Source organism: Monodelphis domestica, chromosome 1 (genome assembly GCF_027887165.1).
Source record: "Monodelphis domestica isolate mMonDom1 chromosome 1, mMonDom1.pri, whole genome shotgun sequence".
Taxonomy (NCBI): domain Eukaryota; kingdom Metazoa; phylum Chordata; class Mammalia; order Didelphimorphia; family Didelphidae; genus Monodelphis; species Monodelphis domestica.
The window spans coordinates 600,101,967-600,121,431 of record NC_077227.1 but is presented as its reverse complement, the minus strand read 5'-3'; the positions used below and the strand labels follow the sequence as shown (position 1 = coordinate 600,121,431).

The 19,465-nt window shown below is 38.3% G+C and overlaps 1 protein-coding gene across 3 annotated transcripts in view; it reads left to right on the top strand.

Moving 5' to 3' along the window:
* KCNIP3 (potassium voltage-gated channel interacting protein 3) overlaps positions 1-19,465 on the top strand; it is a 165,249-nt gene that overhangs the window by 125,357 nt on the left and 20,427 nt on the right. For all 3 annotated transcript variants that reach the window (XM_056813743.1, XM_001373698.4, XM_016424666.2), the window contains 3 exons: positions 15,260-15,384; positions 15,932-16,001; positions 16,565-16,635. In XM_056813743.1, coding sequence (XP_056669721.1) covers positions 15,260-15,384; positions 15,932-16,001; positions 16,565-16,635 — 266 coding nt within the window. The remainder of the gene's footprint in view (positions 1-15,259; positions 15,385-15,931; positions 16,002-16,564; positions 16,636-19,465) is intronic.

Sequence of the window (19,465 nt, the reverse complement as noted above, 5' to 3'; positions counted from 1 at the left end):
ATGTCCAGTACCAGTCTTGGCCAGTAAGGACACCCAGGTGATGTGACCCTGCTCACTGAATGATTTGACAGGCAATGAAATAGCCCAATTTCTCTAGCCTTTTGAGGATGACAAAGCCCTTTCCTCACACACTGAGTAGCAACATCATTACCTTTACACTTCCATTTTATTGAAAAGAAAACAACTCAGTGCGATTGGGTTTTGTTCACAGTCACTCAGACAGCAAATCCTGATTTGGGATAGCTGGAGTACAGTGAATAGGGTACCAAGCTTGGAGTCAGGAAGCCACTGGCATTGTTGTTCAGTCATCTTTAGTTGTGTCTGACTCTTCGTGACCCCATTTGGGGGTTTCCATGGCAATGGAGTGGTTTGCCATTTCCTTATCATTCATTTTTCAGATGAAGAACTGAGGAAGACAAGGTAAAGTGACTTGGCCAGGGTCACACAACTAGTGAATAATTGCTAGGGAGCTAGGAACTTGGAAATCAGAAAGACCTAAGTTCAAATCCTATTTCAAACACTTACCAGCTATATGAGCATGAGTAAGTCACTTATCCCTGTTTGCCTCAGTTTCTTCATATATAAAATGGGGATAACAATAACCTACTTCCAAGGTTCTGAGATGAAATGAGATAACTGTAAAGCTCTTAACTCAGTATCTGGCACATAGTAAGTGCTATATAAATGTTAGCTATTAGCTCTTATTCAAAGGCCAGGAATCTTTTCATCCTGCTTCTCTGTCTTTAAGCCTTAGTGTGATAAAATTGCCTTGAAGCCTGTACTTCAATAACAAATGAGACTAGAAAACAGGCCACTGAACAGCTCAGGTGGTGGAGTTAATAAAGAAGAGCATGGGAGGAAATGGAAAAGATTCAATTTCTATGTCATTATCATTGTCTAGATCTGCTCAAAAAATTACTTGTGGGTAAATGAACCAGGATGAGAGAAATGATTCTGGGATTACAGGAGGGCTGAACTGACAGACTGACAGACACACAGAAATCCTCTTGCTGACCAACAACAAAATTTAATGATTTAGGGTACATACTTTATAGGGGAAATGATGTAGGCTAAGGGATTAAGTAAGCCTTTTGCAGGGGCAATGGTTAGTAATGATTTATAATATAGAGACAATGGATTTAGATGACCTCAGTGGCTCTAAACATAGTTTTCTATAGGTGATAATTCAATATGTCAATGTGTAACCATCTAACAGAGTTTCTTATAGAATTCATGCATCAGTAATTTCTTGTCAGGACATTTAGTATTTGGAAAAGAATTGGATTAAGTTCTCATGCTGAAAGTGCTTTGCCCAGGGTCACACAGCTAGGAAGTGTCTGAGGCCAAATTTGAACCCAGGACCTTCCATCTCCAAGCCTGGCTCTCTAGGCTCTTGAGCCACTAGCTGCCCCTGTGAAATTGTTTTTAATGCCATAATACCCAATGAGGATAACTTGAAAGAATTGGGCATATTTAGTCTGGAGAATGGAAAACTCAAAGGAGTCCAAAAACTCCTACTGACCCTTAAATATTTGATGGATTATTATGTGGAAGAGGGCTTTGACCTGTTTTACTTAGTCTTTGAGGACAAAACTAGTGGTTTGGGGTAGATACTACAAACTTATATTTAGGCTTCCTGTCAGGAAAAGCTCCCTTAAAAGTTAGGAGTTTTCCCAAAGTGGAATGAATGGCCTGCTTCTGGAGATAACTGGTTCCTTCTTATTGGAGCTCCTCAAAGAAAGAATGTTTGGTTTGCAAGACTTGTTGGAGATATTGTAGAGTGAATTCTTGCTCAGATATGGGTTGCACTACGCAGCCTTGGAGAACCCTTTCAATTTGAGATTCTGTAATTTTACGAAGTCTGTGATTAAAGGAACAGTCCAGGAGAGGAGGGAAAGGACTTGGCAAGGATAGAGGACTTGAATACTTGTCTCATTGATAGCCTTTCTGAAAACATTTATTAAATGTCTAACATTTCAAAGAAGTTGAACAAAGGGTAAACTAAAACAGATCTCTCAGCAAGATAACATTTAATAGCAAGACCATGCTACCTGTCAATAAATGAGTCAGCAGCTTGCTTCCATTTATGCCAAAGACTGAGTGAAAGGACAACTTATATTATATAGGTTTGTGGTTTTACAGAACAAAGAATAGAATGGGGTTAGATAACATCATGAGATTGAGGGCAACGTAATTGGTTATAAAGGTGAGGCACAGAGAATAACATGATTGGTTGGAAATTTGGTAATTGGGGCTGGCAATGACCCCTTTCTCTCATAAGACTAAGAAATGCTCAGTTTTCGAGTGCAGGTGAAAGATAGCAGCCCAGACTTCTGGACAGCAAATCAGACATCTTTGAAGGATAGCTTGGTAGCCTAAAGATATTAAGAGCAGAATTTTTAAACTTAAACAATTACAGGCCAGCTGAACTCAGAGCTAATTTCAAAGATAAAGAACTATGACTTAATCAGTTACAGGACAAAATCAATTATGTATAAATGGTATCAATAAATAAATGATAGAGGATCGATCTTAATCTCAGAAGAAATTAGACACAGGTTCTTGACTTCAAGTTATTCATAGTTTAATGGGACATGACTTTGGGGACATTCAATAGGACACATACAGAGATGAAGTAGAATGTGATAGGAACAAAGGAGAGCTAGGTAATGCATATAGAAGAAAAACTACTATGAATTTTTGACACAAGATCTGTCAGAGACAAATTAATTAAATAATCATAAGTATCTCTCCTTAGAGAAAGAGAAATCCCAAGAGATAAAACTCTATCTGGTTTTTGAAAATTATTTTCTCCAAATAACTTTTTTTTAAAAATCCTTAACCTTCTGTCTTAGAATGGATATTACATATCAGTTTTAAGGTAGAAGAGCAGCAAGGGTTAGGTAATTGGTGGTTTGTACAAAGTCCCAAAGCTAGGAAATGTCTGATTTCATTTCAACTCAGATCCTCCTGAATCCAGGCCTGGCACTCTGTCTACCGTGCTACCTAGCTGCCTCTCTCTCAGTCACTTTCTCTTTCTCTCTTCCTTCCTTCCTTCCTTCCTTCCTTCCTTCCTTCCTTCCTTCCTTCCTTCCTTCCTTCCTTCCTTCCTTCCTTCCTTCCTTCCTTCCTTCCTTCTTTCTTTCTTTCTTTCTTTCTTTCTTTCTTTCTTTCTTTCTTTCTTTCTTTCTTTCTTTCTTTCTTTCTTTCTTTCTTTCTTTCTTTCTTTCTTTCTTTCTTTCTTTCTTTCTTTCTTCCCCTTTCAAACCCAGAGCCTCCTGTTTTTAGGCTTGCCTCTCAATCCAGTGGATCACCTAGTTGTCCCCACGAAGTAATTTTCAAATATAATTTATGGATTTCAAGAACAAAAGCAAAATTCACAATCAAGACTATATAGAAAGTCAAAGTTTGGATGAACAGTTTTGATCCATCAAACAGAACAATAGTCACTTAATTTGGGGGGGGGGGCGGAGTGGGGGAATTCATTTTCCTAAAACAATTCACATCCCCTTTTACTCACTCCCTTCAAAGTCAAAGATGAATTCAAGATGAGATTCTTTTCACTGAATAAATCAAAAGGGCCCTTGATCTGATAATTATTCTAATATGTTTCCTGGATTGATCACGATTTTCCCTTAGAAACTAGTTAGGCTTTTGACAAAATGACATAAAAATTTTTTTTTTTCAGTACAAGATATTGTTTTAGAATTGATGATTTGAAAGAGTGATAAAGTTTCTCTTCCAGATTAGACAAAGAATTTTAGAACAACATACAGATAATTATTTTGTAATATGTAGCCTAAAAAGGAAATGGGAGATGGGTCTTAATATGCTTTTGCAAATGCCATAAGAAATTTGAGGAGGGAGAGTCTGTCCTTAACCCGAGTCCCTTTCCCAGAATCTGAAGTATTTTGTTTTACTTCAAATTTTTTAAAGCTACATTGATGAATTTTCTCATTTATACATGTCATTCTCAAATATATTCTTCCAAGGATTCAACTCCCCTGCAACAATTAAACCAACAAAGAAACTAATCGTGACAGTGTATTCTGTACCCATAGTCTCCCACCTCTCTACCTAAAGGACTTATCAGTTCTCTGGGATAAAAAGTGGTCATTGGAATTGTAATTAACCCATGTATCTTTCAGTGATATTTTTATTCACATTATTGTAGCCATCTGTGAACATTGTTTTTCTCATTCTACTTTCTTCACCCTGTATAATTTCATGACAAATCTCATGTTTCCCTAAATTCTTCATAATTGTTATTTATTATAGAACAGGAATATTCCACACACCCCTTTTATTTATTCTCCAACTAATGGAAACCTACTTTTTTGGTTTACATGGGATATTTCTTTCTCTTTGATCTCCTTATCTCTTATGTTAATTTTAGACATATATCCTGGGTAACAGGATATAAAAAGTTTTGTGACTTTCCTCTTATTATTACAAATTGCTTTCCAAAATTTTTAAATTAGTTTAGGTTTTGGTATTTTTAATTGCTTTTAAAAAATTTTAAATTGCTGTTGTTTACACACCTGTTTTTGGATTTGAGAATTTATTGGCAACAGAAAAATTTCAGCATGAAATGATACAGTCTCATGATATTCTCTATCTTCTCTCAATTACTCTACTACAAAGTAGTACTGTGATAGTCCAAGATAAAATGTATCTATTGGTAACCTCCTTTGCTTAATTCATATTTTATATATTGGTCCTTGAGGTGGCTAATACAAACAAACAAAATTAAGATTTTTACCATAGAAATATAGAAATTCTAATCTAGCTCATACTTTGCACTAGTACTTCTTTCATTCAAACAGATACGGTAAAACAAGATGTAGTTCCTGTCCTATATTAGAAGCTCTATGAGGTCAAGAATCACATCTTGTCTTCTATCATTATATCTTGCAGGATCTTGCATACAATGGGTGCTCAATAAATGCTTTGCTGAATTAGTGAATATATTTGTGCACATGTATTAAGTTGAACTTCAAGATAGTCTTTTCCATACTTGAACTATGGATGGAGCCCCATTGGTCTCCCCTCAGCATAGCCCTTCTGGGAGACTGGGGCTAGAGGTAATTGTTTGAGGGAGAGGAAGTGACAAATGTTTCATCAAGGTAAAACTCTGACCCCCAGGTAGAAGTATTGACTTCCTATACTTTACAGATAGATTAAACTCAGCTCAATTAACAGAATCCAAAGACAAAAAGGAAATGATGTCTGCCTTCAGAGAACTGGGCAGGAATTAAGTATACAGATAGATAATCATAATGCAATTTCACAAGACAGTGGAATACCTTCTGTTCTTGGAGATCTCCTGATCTAGTCTGTGATTGTGCCTTCAATGAAGGTTCAAATTTTTGCCTCCCTTTACTTCCCTTACTTCCCCTACCAATGAATTCCAATTCCATGCATCAGAGCTAGAACAGAAATTTAGAGATCCCTGCCTGTCCCCTATCCCTTGAATGCTCTCTCCTTACCTCTGCTTCTTAGAATCCCCAAGTACTTCAAGAATCAGCTCAAATGCTACCTTTTTAGAAGTTATTTCCCACTCAATTCAGCTGCTAGAGCATCTATTTCTAAATATAGATAGATAAATAGATAGAAAGATGTATATATATATATATATATATATATATATGTAGGCATACTTAGTATATATAAATATTTCTAACAAGTATATATATTTAATCTATAAATATATTAATTATAATTGTATATATACATATATATTTAGTATATACAGATATCCCCTTCCACTTCTCTGGGGTTAGGGGTTTGGCATCCCAGCAATCTGGAAAATGCTCTTAGAATTTTGAGGCCCTCCCTTCATACCAGAGAAGAAATCTGAATTTTTTTCCTTTTTCTTTTATTGGGTATCTGTAATAACTTACATAAATTTATGAGCTACTAAACTTTTAAAGATATCTCTATATTTTTAACCTTCATGTTTTGTTGGTTGCCTTTTAAATTATTTTCTCAAACTTTAATTTGTTACTTTTTTACCTTTAAAAAGGAAGTTTTTTATATTTATGGTATTAAAAAAGAAAATATGTTATATGATACTATACATATATGTTATATATTTCTGAGTTTCTAAACTTTTTCTGTGTTATCTCCTGGACTTTGTGTGTCATATGTGGCTTCTACAAGTATCACCTAAATCTCAAAATAATTTCTTATGCCAAACCTATCAAACCACAATGAGAAAACCACAGTGTGGAAGAGATTCCTGTATATACATATACACACACATATATGCACATGTTGTCTCCTCCCTTAGAATATAGGCTCCTTGAGGGCAGGGACCATTTTTGCTTGTCCTTGCATCTTAGCACAGTGCCTGGCATATAACAAATACTTAAGAAATGTTTGTTGGTTGGTCTTCTAGCATCTGGCAGTGATTTGTAGTTCCTTACACCAAAGATATTCCAATTCTGAGCACACCAATATAACCCAGATTCCCCGAGACTGCAGATCTAATAGAACCAACACATTTCTCAGGAGATAGAAATGTACTGGAATTCCTTCAGGTCAGTAGATAGATAAGATATATAGAATAAGAACCTACTCAGAAAATCTGGGCTTGAATCTTGACTCCATCCCTAAGAATTTCAGAATATTAGATCAGGAAAAGGTCTTGGAAATGCTTTAGTTCAAATCTATCATTTTACAAATGAGGAAACTGAGAGCTAGATTCAGAATCAGGAAGAACTGGATTCAAATCCTTCCTTAGACATTTATTAGTTAGTGATCTTGGGCAAAACATTTACTCTCTCTGAACCTTAGTTTCCTCATCCATAAAATGATGTCCTTTCAGTTCTAAATTTCTGATCTTATGATCCTATGACTTAGAGAGAAGAATTGACTTAATGTTAAGGACTGGCCTGAATCAAACACAGTTCAGTTTTGTTGTTGGGACCAAATGAGACACTTGTAGATCATTGAACAGAAAACAAAAAAAGGTTTATTTCATTCTAGAATAGAAAGGATACCCAATAAAGATAAACTAGTACTTAGCTCAGGTAGTGACTTCCCTCCTTATCTCCATTTCTAGTCAGCAGGCCAGGTATAGTGACTCCATCCATCAAATCTTTAGGGTTATGATTCCACATAAGTATACCTTTTTGTGCCTTTAGGGAACCAGGAAACCATGTCAAGAGTTGTACAGTTTGACCCTAACTCCATCTTTTCACTGCCAGTGAAGTCCCAGATTTGTTTCTTTTGGGGGAAATCTAGTCTGGTGGGTTGGGGAAGGAAACTCTTGTAGTTATATTTGTCCTATCACATTTAGTCCAGTGCATGCCACCAAAGTGACAGCATCAGGTCTCCAACCCCATTTTAAGGGCTCCAAGTATTTTTTTTCCTTTATATAATGCTACAATTCCTATTGATACCTGCCACGGGCAAAGTCCAGCCTCACTCACAACTCCAGGGGTTCCTGACAGGTGGCAAACAATCAGTCAAGAAAATAACAAATGGAAGAGAGCTGTATATTTTATGGCCATGGGCATGCTTTGCATCTGATAGCTGCTCCACCATCCCCAGGTCTGTTTATTTTTATACCCATTTTCTTGGCACACAGATACATTACCTAACACACATGTCTAAATAGAGATCATTGGAGTAGTAATACATCAACTTCTAACAAATCACTTGATTAACATTCTATATTCTTGTATTGTAATTACAGATTCTTGACAGAATAAAGGTTTCACACAAGATAAATGATTTAGTCACAGGTGGCTTCTCATTACCCTGTGAGGAGTTTTGAGCTTACAATCAAGGAAATTTACTTATTATTACTTAAAAAGAAATAATCAGAAGTTCTTAAAGACAATTCAACACTCATATCATTGAGGTTGAGAGATACTGGGAACACAATTCAGATTTAATATTAGACTGATCATTTTTCAAGGTTTACTAGGAAGTTTCTCAAGGGGAAGAATCAAGTCATTGAGGCATGATGAAGCTTGGTGTACCTGTACATTTTGTATGGGTCTTTATGATTGATTTGTATGCTGGCTTCATGAGAATAAATTTCTGTGAGTATAGCTGCGGTTTTACTGGGAACTATGTACCTAAGTAAAAGTTAACCCATGGTAGTGTTTTGGGATTAGGTTTGAGAGTCTGATCTTTTGGTGATATTTCAGGGAAATAGAATACAGGTATTTTACTCTTGCATTATTCCTTTTGAGACTAAGGGGAATAGTAATCATAGCAATTCCTTAGATAAGGGATGTTAATGAGAGAGGTCATACAAGGGGGATGAAGTGGGCAGCCACATCTTGCCAAGGGCCACTCTGTGGCCTCCTTAGCTACCACAAGTGACTTTGTCAGGACATCGTGACCTGATGGCTCCCAGCAGATACCAATTAGTTGATTAACAAGCATTTATTATGCATCTGCTACATGCTAGCCCACCTGCCAAGATGGTTTATAGGGATATGGCCATTGAGCATGCCATAGCTTCTTGGAGCCATAGGGGAGAGCTACGTGGCAGGTAGACACCAAAGAAGGCAAACAGCTTTGAAAAGAGCTCTTACACCCTCACACTATAGATACTAGTCTTCTCTGAACATCCCATATGGTTGAGGGAAACCAATAGACGTCAAACCCATCCATGAATAGGGGAAGGTCTAACCCAGCATGTGAAGACTTGTCATAATAGAATGAGTGGATAAGAACAGTTTGTTCAAATGGACATAAAGGTGGATAAAGCAGGCACTGTGGAGTACTTGGAGCTTAATTAGACATCAAAGAAGCTAAAGTCATTCTCTGCCATCCTGGGACGTTGATAGTCTTCTTGACTTTTGTCTTGCCACTGGATTTTGATGACTGGAAGAGAGAATGAGGCCAGTGACTTTGTACAGCTCTGCCTCACTAAAATCCAATTTATTCAAGGTCAAAAGACATCAATAGTGATGTCATTTTGGTCCTTTTCAAGTATAAAGGACAACAACCAACCAACTATGTGCTAGACATGAGCTAAGGGTAATAGCCAATATGTGGAGAGAAGTTATGCCTCCACCGTAGGCCATATCTGGACTGAAAGTAGCATTGAGTCACATCTTTGACAGTGGAGATCCAAGGCTTGTCCTGGGGTGTGTGAATCAAGAGAACTATAGTTCTGGGGTAATGGTTTCTGGGTTTGTTTAGATGAGAGGAAATCCTTCTGGAAAATGACATACAAGGAAGAGAAAATGAGCATATCTTCAGGAGTATGGAGCCCAAAAGGTTTGTATAGTGACTGTGCAAATTAAGACCTGTGGTCAGCAGCACCATTCACTGAGTGTGAATGTGAGATGTGTGTTTTCAGATATGGTCTTTGTGGGGATTTGTTTTGGCTAGACTATGCTTATATGTATTGAAGACTTTTATTGTTTTGCTCTGTGAGGGAGGAAGGAAGGGTAATGAGGACAGATGAATAAAAGAAAAGATAAAAGAAATAAACAATTTGGGCAATTGTGTGGGAGGGGAAAAGGGAGAATAAATGATACAGAGTTAACTCCCAAAAAAAAGAAAAGAGAGTCAATGAAGCATTTTTAATGGACAGAAAGGAACAGAAGGAAGTTGGGAAGGAAACACAGATAAGCAGTACAGAATTGAAAAGTTACATATTTAATTTATAATACACTCATGGAAAAACAAGCTATGAAATATACAGATTCACTGTTTCATATACAATATTGTTTTTCTGTTCTACTTGGTATATGGAAATGCTTGTTTTATTTGGTCTTTAAGTCAGAATTGTATATTTTAATCCAGAGAATTAGATATGATTAGATATGACTTGACTCCCTGAGAAGAAATATAGCAAAACAATGGGATAAGTCTGGGTGGAACAGGCAGAGAAAGAAAGAAAGAGACAGAGAGAGAAAGGAGAGAGACAGTGAGGGGAGTGAGAAGAAGGGGAAGAGAAGGAAAAGGGAAGGGAAGTTTCAGAAAGGGAAAGGAAAAGAAGGGAAGGGAAGGGAAGGGAAGGGAAGGGAAGGGAAGCGAAGGGAAGCGAAGGGAAGGGAAGGGAAGGGAAGGGAAATGGATGTATATGATATATATGACAGTTTGGGGTTAGGTATTGGTCCTAATATCTTTCCCAGGGAGGGATTATGGACTTGAGGTTGTAGCTACAAGACAGAATCCCAACTCCATAGATGAAAAGTTAGGAATAATAACAATAACACATTCAAATGGTGCTCTAAGATTTACAAAGAACTTTGTTTACAACAACCCATTGGGATAAGTAGTGAATGTAGTATTATTTCCATTTCACAAATGTTGAAGCTGAAACTCAGTTGAAGTGACTTGGCCATCATCATATAAGAAATAAATGTCAAAACTTGGATTTGAAGCCAGGTCTCCTGACACCAAGCTCCACTGCCACACCAGCATGTCAGTGAATTGGACAAGGTCTTCCCAAATGTGTTTTGCCCTTCGGAGTTCTGCTAAGTAGAATGGAAACTGGGTCTTTTGCATAAAATACTAGGGGATGAGCTCAGCAACTTATTGGAGTCCTGTCTACTTTAATACCCACTGATGTGTATATTTTCTAGGGGAGAGAAATGAGTTAAACAGGACACCAGTACTAGAGAGAGAAGCAACAATGCCACAGTGAGTGGTAGAACAAAGGAGGGAGAAGATGGGTGCTGAGATGTCAGAAAAATTAGAGGTTGTGAAATCATGACTTTGTATCTCTGAGGAATAATAATGTAGATGTAGATGTAAAAGTAGGTATTTTATTGTGTTAGGTACTGTGCTAGGCCCTGGCCATACAAAGACAGAAGGGAAATAATTTCTGCCCTCAAGGAGCTTATATTTTCTTGGGAATAGTATTTTCCAAGGCCTTCTCATCCCATATAGTTCTTAATCATATATTCTTATCATTTCTTTTCAGGCCATGCCTCTATTATTCCTCCTTTCCCCCAGAACTGTTCCATCTCCTTTTCCCAGTCTCATAATTCCTCAAGAGAATATCTTATATGCCACTTTTTGTACCTAGGTCACCAATGGAAATATTCTTTGTGGTTGTAATTTTGGAGCACATTTTATAGTCTCTGAAGAATCAAGGTTATGAGTGACCACTCCTGTAAAAACCCCAAATGGAGTCATTAAGAATCAGACATAACTGAAACAACCAAACAACAAAGAAATGAACTGGAAAAGGAAATGATAGCATCTTTACCAAGAAAACCCCAAATGGGATCATGAAGAGTTGGAAATGACTGAAACAACTGAACAACCACAACAAGAGGAGAGACATGCTTCCCTCTGTTTCCTCATGTCAGACTCAGCTGCCAGCTGTGGCAATGAGAGGGGGGAGCACAAACTGGTTCATTCTCTAACTTTGGATTCAAGGGCAGTTTTCTGTTTTTAGCTGCCCATCCTTCTTGTGAATTATCTCTCAACTGGATCAGTCTCCCATTCCTTCTCTGCAAGATCAGTTCTATCCATGTCATTTGAAATCAATCTCACCTTCTTTTCAGTAGCTTTTCCTCAGTTTCATTTATTTACACTTCCAGCTCCAAAGCTGCTTAGTTCCTGATTTCTGTTCCAGTATGTTGACATTTTCACATGCTCGGCAATGCCCTTGGATGCAGATAGATGTGTGGCATTCAGAAGTATCTGCTATTGCAGTAAGGTATTGTCCTTCTGATGTTCTTTAAGGAGAGGGATCACTTCTCTTCTCTCATTAACATCACTATGTGATCACCTTGTGCCATGCTCAGTAAATATTTGCCCTTACCCAGGGAGGAGCTCGACAAATATTTGGTGATTGATTGATCCATCTGGCTTGTTTGTTGATCATGTATTTAAGGCCTCTGTTATTTTTCCAAGAAACAAAGTCATGTTTCCACACCTCAAACCATGCCGGCCCATCTCTTCCCAAAGGACAATATGACTTCTGTGTCCTAGAGGACATTCAAAGAGTAGTACCTGTCTTCTCCTTCCTTTGCTCTCTCATTCACCATGGTGCTGATGCTGCCCTTTCTAGTCTTGTTTCCTCCATTTGTCTACCTGTCCCCACCTCTACCTCTATCCCCATCCCTACAGACTACTCTTTCTGCCCTTTTGTTGTTTCAATAGGATAATCAACAATTGATGTGCATTTAGACACTACTATTTGCCAGACATTGTGTTAAGTAATTGGGGATACAAGGAAAAACTAAAACAGTCCCTGCTGGGTATAGGGAAATAGTTACATTAATGTATTGTTGGTGAAGCTATGGATTTGTCCAGACACTTTAGAAAGCAATTTGCAATCATGCCCCCAAATTTACTGAACTATGTATACCCTTTGATCCACTTATATTACTATATCTGGACTCCCAAAGAGATCAAAGGAAAAAGACTACATGTACAAAAATATTTATTTGTATATTTTATATTTTTATATGTAGTGTCAAAGAACTAGAAACTCCAAGGAGTGCCCATAAATTAGGGAATGACTCAACAAATGATAGTATATAATGTAATGGAAAGCTCTTATATGGAAGACTTATATGAACTGATGCAGAGTACAGTAGTAAGCAGAAACCAGGAAAAGAACTGATACAATAGCATTGTAAAGACAACCATGAAATACCAAAGAACACTGCTCAACTCAATGACTAATCATAATTCCAGAGTATATATGATGCTACCACTCACCTTCTGATAGAGAGGTTATGGATTAAAGATGTAGAATGAGACTTTTTTTGGGACATGGACAATGGAGGGTTTGTTTTATTGGACTATGCAAAACAAAGGGTTTTGTTGTAAGGATTTTCTTTTTCTTCTTGACATGAGGGGGGTGGGAGAAAGAGAAAATCTATTTTTATTGATTGAAAAGAATTATATTATTAAAAAACATCTTTGCACTGAAGGAGTTTACATTTTTAGTATGTGTGTGTATATAAGGAAGTTCTCTAAAAGGAATGGTAGGAGGAGAAACATGAGATTTTTTTAACTTGTTGAGTGAAATCTTTCTAACACATCTAGGTAGCTTATGATGAGAAACTAGCTCAAGGTCAGAGACAAGAACTTTCAATATAGATCTGGGAATCAATACTACATAGAGAAGATAATAGAACTGGGAGGGGGGGCTGATGAGATTTCCAAGTGAAATGGTAGAGAAAAGGAGAGAAAAGGGAAGAGAGCCTAAGGCAGAGCCTTGTGGACACCCAAATTTAGTAGGCATGCTATAGATGAAGATCCAGTAAAGAGATGGAGAAGGATTCATGAGATAGGTAGGAAGAGAACCAAAAAAAGATAAGGCTATAAAAGTCCACAGAGCAGAGGGTATGAAGGAAAAAAGGTGTTCAACAATGCCAAATGCTACAAAGAGATCAAGAAGCATGGGAATTGAGAAAAGGCCATTAGGTTGGACAATTAAGAGATAAATGGTCATTTGGGAGAGAGCAATTTCATAAGAATGAAGTCAGAACTCAGATTGCCGAGGGTTTAAAAACGAGTGAGAAGAGAGAAAATGAAGCATAGGTGTCTTTTTTTAGGAGTTTAGAGGAGAGGAGATATTTGAAATACCATTTTGTGAGAATGATAGGATTAAGTGGGGATTTTTAAGGATAAGAGAAAACACTGGGCATGTTTTTAAGAAACAGGGAAAACCAACAGATAGGGAGAATTTTATTTTATTTTTATAGACATTTTAATATACCAATTCATGTAATAACATTTCCACATAAGTTTTCTGAAATTATATCATCCAAATTGGTTTTTTTTCCCTCCCTCTCCTCCCCCTTCCTGGAGCTGGCAAGCAATTTAATATGGGTTATACATGTATTATCATGCAAAACACATAGATAGGGAGAGAGTGAAGATTAGAGAGAGACAGGGTTTGATAGTGGAGGCAATCTGCCAGAAAAGACTGGAGGTGATGAGATTGAGAGTGTATTTTTAGAAAAACTTGCCTTGGCAAGGAGATGGGCCCTCTCTTTCATTAGAGATTAGTGTAAAGGTCAGGAAAAAGTAGTGGAATGAGGTAAGGGGGATATGAGATGAGGAGGAGGAAGAGAAAAGGAGCTTGAGATGAATGATTTCAATTTTTTTTGTTGTTGAAATATTAGACAAGATCCACCATCCAGACAATGTGGTATGTGTGTGTGTGTGTGTGTGTGTGTGTGTGTGTGTGTGTGTGTGTTGGTTCATTTGAGAAGAAAAAAAGACTCGTAACAGCTACTGTGTTGAGTGAGATTGAGAATCATTTAGGGAGGACTATAAATTTAGGTGAAGTCCTAGGTGAGATTAAAGAGCATAAATTCGTAGTGGACCCAGTAAGTATGGTCCTGTGACTTCTTCTAGCCCGATTCAGCAGTTTCTGAATAGGAAGAACAAAACAAGTGGGAGATGGTAGGAGTAATCCAGGTTATGGACTTTGGCAAGCTGTGAGTAGGACAAGAAATAAAAGCATTTGAGAATAGATAGCTAGTATGAGAATTTTTTTCTTGAATAAATGTATTTATTATAATTTATTACCTATTTATAATGTCATGTATTATATTATTATTATGTTACATATTATTACATATATAGAAATAAAAATAAATGGTAACAAAAAAGTCTATGTTTAGAAGTAGTAGAATATACAGGGAGATGGAAATGATAGAAGATATTCAGAGAACAGAATTTTGAGGTTTTTAAACATGGAAATGGAACACTTGTGAATGATTGCTTGATCAAGGGACTTTTTCCTTACTTTAGTCCAAGACCCTTGTTTTCCATAAACTGACTTTGGGGGCATGGGAGAGCTCTTATATCCTTCTCTTTTTCTTTCAGTTCTATATTTTCACTTCCAAAGGGGAATCCTGCCACTCATAGAATCACAGAGCTAGAATGACCTTAGAGATCTTCTAGTCTAGGGATTTAAAAAACCAAACCTTATCTTCTCTAGTAGAATCAATATTAAATATTGGTTTCAGAGCAGAAGAGAGGTAAGGGCTAGGCAATTGGGATTATTATATTTCAATTCAAGGATTCAAGGATGTGAGTATTTCTTGGATTGTAGTGGGGAGAGAAGGCAGCTCTTGTAGTCCATCTTTAGATCTCTTGAAGGTAAGGTATAGATTGAAGATGACTCTACATATGGTAACCTCTGAGTTGGGACAATGATGTTAAGTGACTTGCCCAGGGTCATGTAGTTCCAAAGTGGAAATGGCAGAATTTGAATTAGTACCTCCAGATCTCACCCCATTGCTCTTTTTTGCCACTCTGCACCACCACTCACTGAGCTGTGTGCCTGCTTCTCTTCTTTCAGATAGTAGTGACAGTGAACTGGAGCTCTCTGCTGTCCGCCACCAGCCAGAGGGGTTGGACCAACTCCAGGCTCAGACCAAGTTTACCAAGAAGGAGCTGCAGTCTTTGTACAGAGGATTCAAGAATGTGAGTATCTTTTGAGTTGTAGTGGGGGGGGGGCGGAGAAGGAGGGGATAAGGAAATACACTGTAGTCTATGTCTCTAGATCTCTGGGAGGTGGAGCATGGATCTGAGGGTGACTTTACATATGGCAACCTCTGAGTTGGGACAATAAAATGGGTATGAATAACTCAGGAGGCATGGCACGTCTAGCATTGTTGCCTTGGGTTATGTGGTGTTTAGAAAGCTGTTGTCCCTTCCCATGACCCAAGTCTTTTCTTAGTTTAGAACTAGGGATGATTAGGAGGACAAAGAGATTTTGGAAGGGGAGATTAGCCCTAGTGCCTCCATCTTTTTCCTCAGAGCTTGATGAAGTGTCATGGAGGATCAAGAGCTTATTAGAGAAAGCAGAAAAGAAAAGGGACAGAAGGTGGGTGATGGGATAACATATAAAAAGGTGAGCCATGATGGGGTGGTCCAGGACAACAAAAGATGGAGATCTGCCACTCACTGTATGGGGATTTGGGGAGTAGAAGCAGTGGATTGTGTCACTAAGGGTGATTCCGTGCTGCAGGAATGTCCCACTGGTCTGGTAGATGAAGAGACCTTCAAGCTCATCTATTCCCAGTTCTTCCCTCAGGGAGGTGAGTTTTCCATGTGTGTGAACCTGTTATTTCCCCAATCAAGAAGGAAGATTGACCTCATTAGTCCCTCCCTTCCATTTCCATTCCCATAGGTGCTAAAGAGCCATTTATCCCTCAGTTTAATGTTGTCTCCAAGGCTGACAGCAAAGGTAGCTGGGCAGATTCAGCCCTTCATCCTCACCTACCCATGTCATCTGCAGCAAGGGCTAACTGAGGATCCAGGGCACATTCTGTGACCGGTGATGACCCACTGACACATTTGTCACTGGGGGCATTTAATAACTCTCCTTCCTAGGTAGCTCTCTCCATTTAGATATCCATGGAGGTGCAGCTATCAGTTTTCAAGCAGCCACAGAAGACAGTCTGAACCAGGCTTGCCCTCCACTCAAAAGGTTCTCAGTTCTTTCTGCCAGCACCCCTCTTCCTCCAGGCGATGAAGCATCCCTTCCCCTGGGCATGCCCTACACAGTTATTCCTGGAGGAAGCAAAGAGTAGGGGTGGGAGGCATCTTGGCAGGTCCCTGGCACTCAACACCAGCCCTTTCCCTCTGTCTGTCCCTGCAGATGCCACCACATATGCACATTTCCTCTTCAATGCCTTTGATGCAGATGGGAATGGGGCCATTCACTTTGAGGTAGGTCCCTTGTTCCTGGTTTCCTTAGTTTGCCCTGGGGGCAGCTCTACAGGGATTTCTCATTCTGCTTCTTCCCCCATGCCATTGTCTTTCTGGCTAAAGAAGGCTATTAATTCTATGTTGCTTCTCCCTTCAAGAGGCATTCTTTAAAGTCCCACTGACTAAAATACTGTTCCCAGCAATAATCCGTCATTTCCCTAATAGCATATTGGATAGTGGAGAGCTAGCTGAGACTTGGAGTTGGGAGTCTATTAGTAAATCATTATCTCAGACACTTAGTGGCATTATACTAAAGATTAGGGAGATAAAGACAAAAATAAAACCACCTTTGCCTTCAAGGAACTTACATTCTACTGGTCCATGAACATAAGCTCTCAGAGCCTCAGTTTCCTCATATATAAAATGCGTTAGTAATGATTTATACTACTAAGTAACTTAGTAAGTAGAATGTTGGACCTCAAGACAGGAAGACCTGAGTTCAAATCCATCCTCAGAAACTTATAGACTGTGAGCCTAGGCAAGTCACTAAACCTCTTAACTACCTTATTTACCTCAACTGTCAAATGGGGGTAATAATAGCACCTACCTCCTAGGGTTGTTATAAAGATCAAATGAGATATTTGTAAATTGCCTAGCATGATGCCTGGCACATAGTATTCCTACTAATAAATGCTTATTCTGTTCTGTCCTCTCTAACTCTCTCACAAAGTTTTTGTGAAGAGTGCATACTGCAGGAGGCAGCTAGGAGGCTCAGTACATTGAGAGCCAGGTCTAGAGATGGGAGGTCCTGGGTTCAAATTAGACCTCAGATACTTCCTAGCTCTGTGACCCTGGGCAGATCATTTAACTTCCTTTGCCTGGCCTTTACCACTCTTCTGCCTTGGAATCAATATACAATGTTAATTCTAAGATGGAAAGTAAGGGTTAAAAAAAAAAGAATGCATACTGTAAATCTTTAAATACTATGTTTTTTGACCATCTTGGGCCAATGCAAGGCAACGTGTTCTCAGAATCAGGCCCAAACCGTTATTTTATCTTTTTTTTTTTTAACCCTTACCTTCCATCTTAGAATCAATACACAGTATTGACTCCAAGGCAGAAGAGCAGTAAGGGATGAATTGACTTGCCCAGAGTCTTGCCGAATCTTTTTGCACTTCAAAAGGTACATATTTTATATCCGATTATGTTAACATTTTCACTTCAAGAATTTGTTCTCCATGGCTCAAGTCCTACCTCTGGCACCTACTACCATGCGACCTCCGGTCATTCTCTGAACCTCTCGGCTCCCCAGGCAGCGTGCTGAGATGCTCAGTTACAGAGCAGGCACTCTGCCACAGTGAGAGGCATTTCTCACTCAGAGATCCCTGAATCCAAGAAATCACAGGTTTGGTAAAAAAAAAAATGGTATTGATTTTCCAGAGATTGGAAGGTCAAGATAAGTCTCCGGGACACCAGACACTTATTGGATCTCCAGGGAGAGGGGGGCAGCCTAGCCACAGAGATCACAGCGTGCCTGCTGAGTCAGGCCAGCCCAGGCTGAGACGTTGCCTGATCCCGCGGTACCCAGAGCTCCCGGGGGGGGGGGGGGGGGGGGGGCCGGGGGGGAGGAAGGGCGGGGCGCCAGGCTCAAGCCAATTCTTCTTCCAGAAAACCTTTAATGCCAAAGGCTAAAATTTCATTTTTACTATTTAAAACCATAAGCTTCAGTGCCATTCACCTTCCAAAATCCTCCTCCTTCCTCCCGTCCTCCTTGCGCCCTGAGCGGGGGTGCTGAGGCTGAGGAGGAATAGCTGCTCTAGGAAAAGAGTCTAAATATTTCGTGTAACCTGGGATGGTTGGCAACACCGATTTATCCATCCACTCGCCTCTGGATAATAGCGTAGCTGAGCTATTTAAAGGTATCGCGTTATCTCTCTATAGCGCCATCTACAGTCTGGCTCTCGTCTCCATCTCTGTTTCAGTCTCCATAGTGTGAGTGTGTGTGTTTGTGTGTGTGTATGAATTAGAATTGAATTAAATTTGAAAAAATATATATATATATACACACATAAACCCTACCTTCTGTCTTAGAACTGATTCATAGTATTACTTCCAAGGCAGAAAAGCAGTAAGGGCCAGGCAATTGGGGTTAAGTGACTTACCCAGAGTCCTACAGCTAGGAAGTGATTAAGGTAAAATTTGAACCCAGGACCTTTTTATCTCTAAGCTTGGCTCCCTACCCACTGAGTCACCTAGCTGCCCCTATATTTACATATATAATATTTATTTATATTAGATATATAACCCTCTATATAACATAATATACATATACTATTTATATAATTATATATGTAATTATATATCATATACATATGTAAACATATGAATGTATACTATATAATATATAAAAGTATATATTATATTGTATATTCAAACCTTTACTTTGTGTCTTAGTAGCACTAGCAAATAGGATTAAGTGATGGCCCAGGATCACATAGCTAGACTGTGTCTGAGGTAAAGTTTGAAACCAGGACCTCTTATCTCTAGGTCTGGCTCTGCCCACTGAGTCACATATATTTATATATATATATATATATATATATATATATATATACGTATATACATATATATATAAATATAAATATATGTGTGTATTTAATTAATTTATTTAAATTTATAATATTTAAATATATAGTATATATTATGCTGTTTATAATATTTAATATTTAAAATAATTTTTAATATTTAAACATATAGTGTATAATATATATGAATATAAATAGAACTCTCTATATAAATATCTAAAATCCTTACTTTCTGTCTTAGTAGCAACTCTAAGACAGAAGGGCAA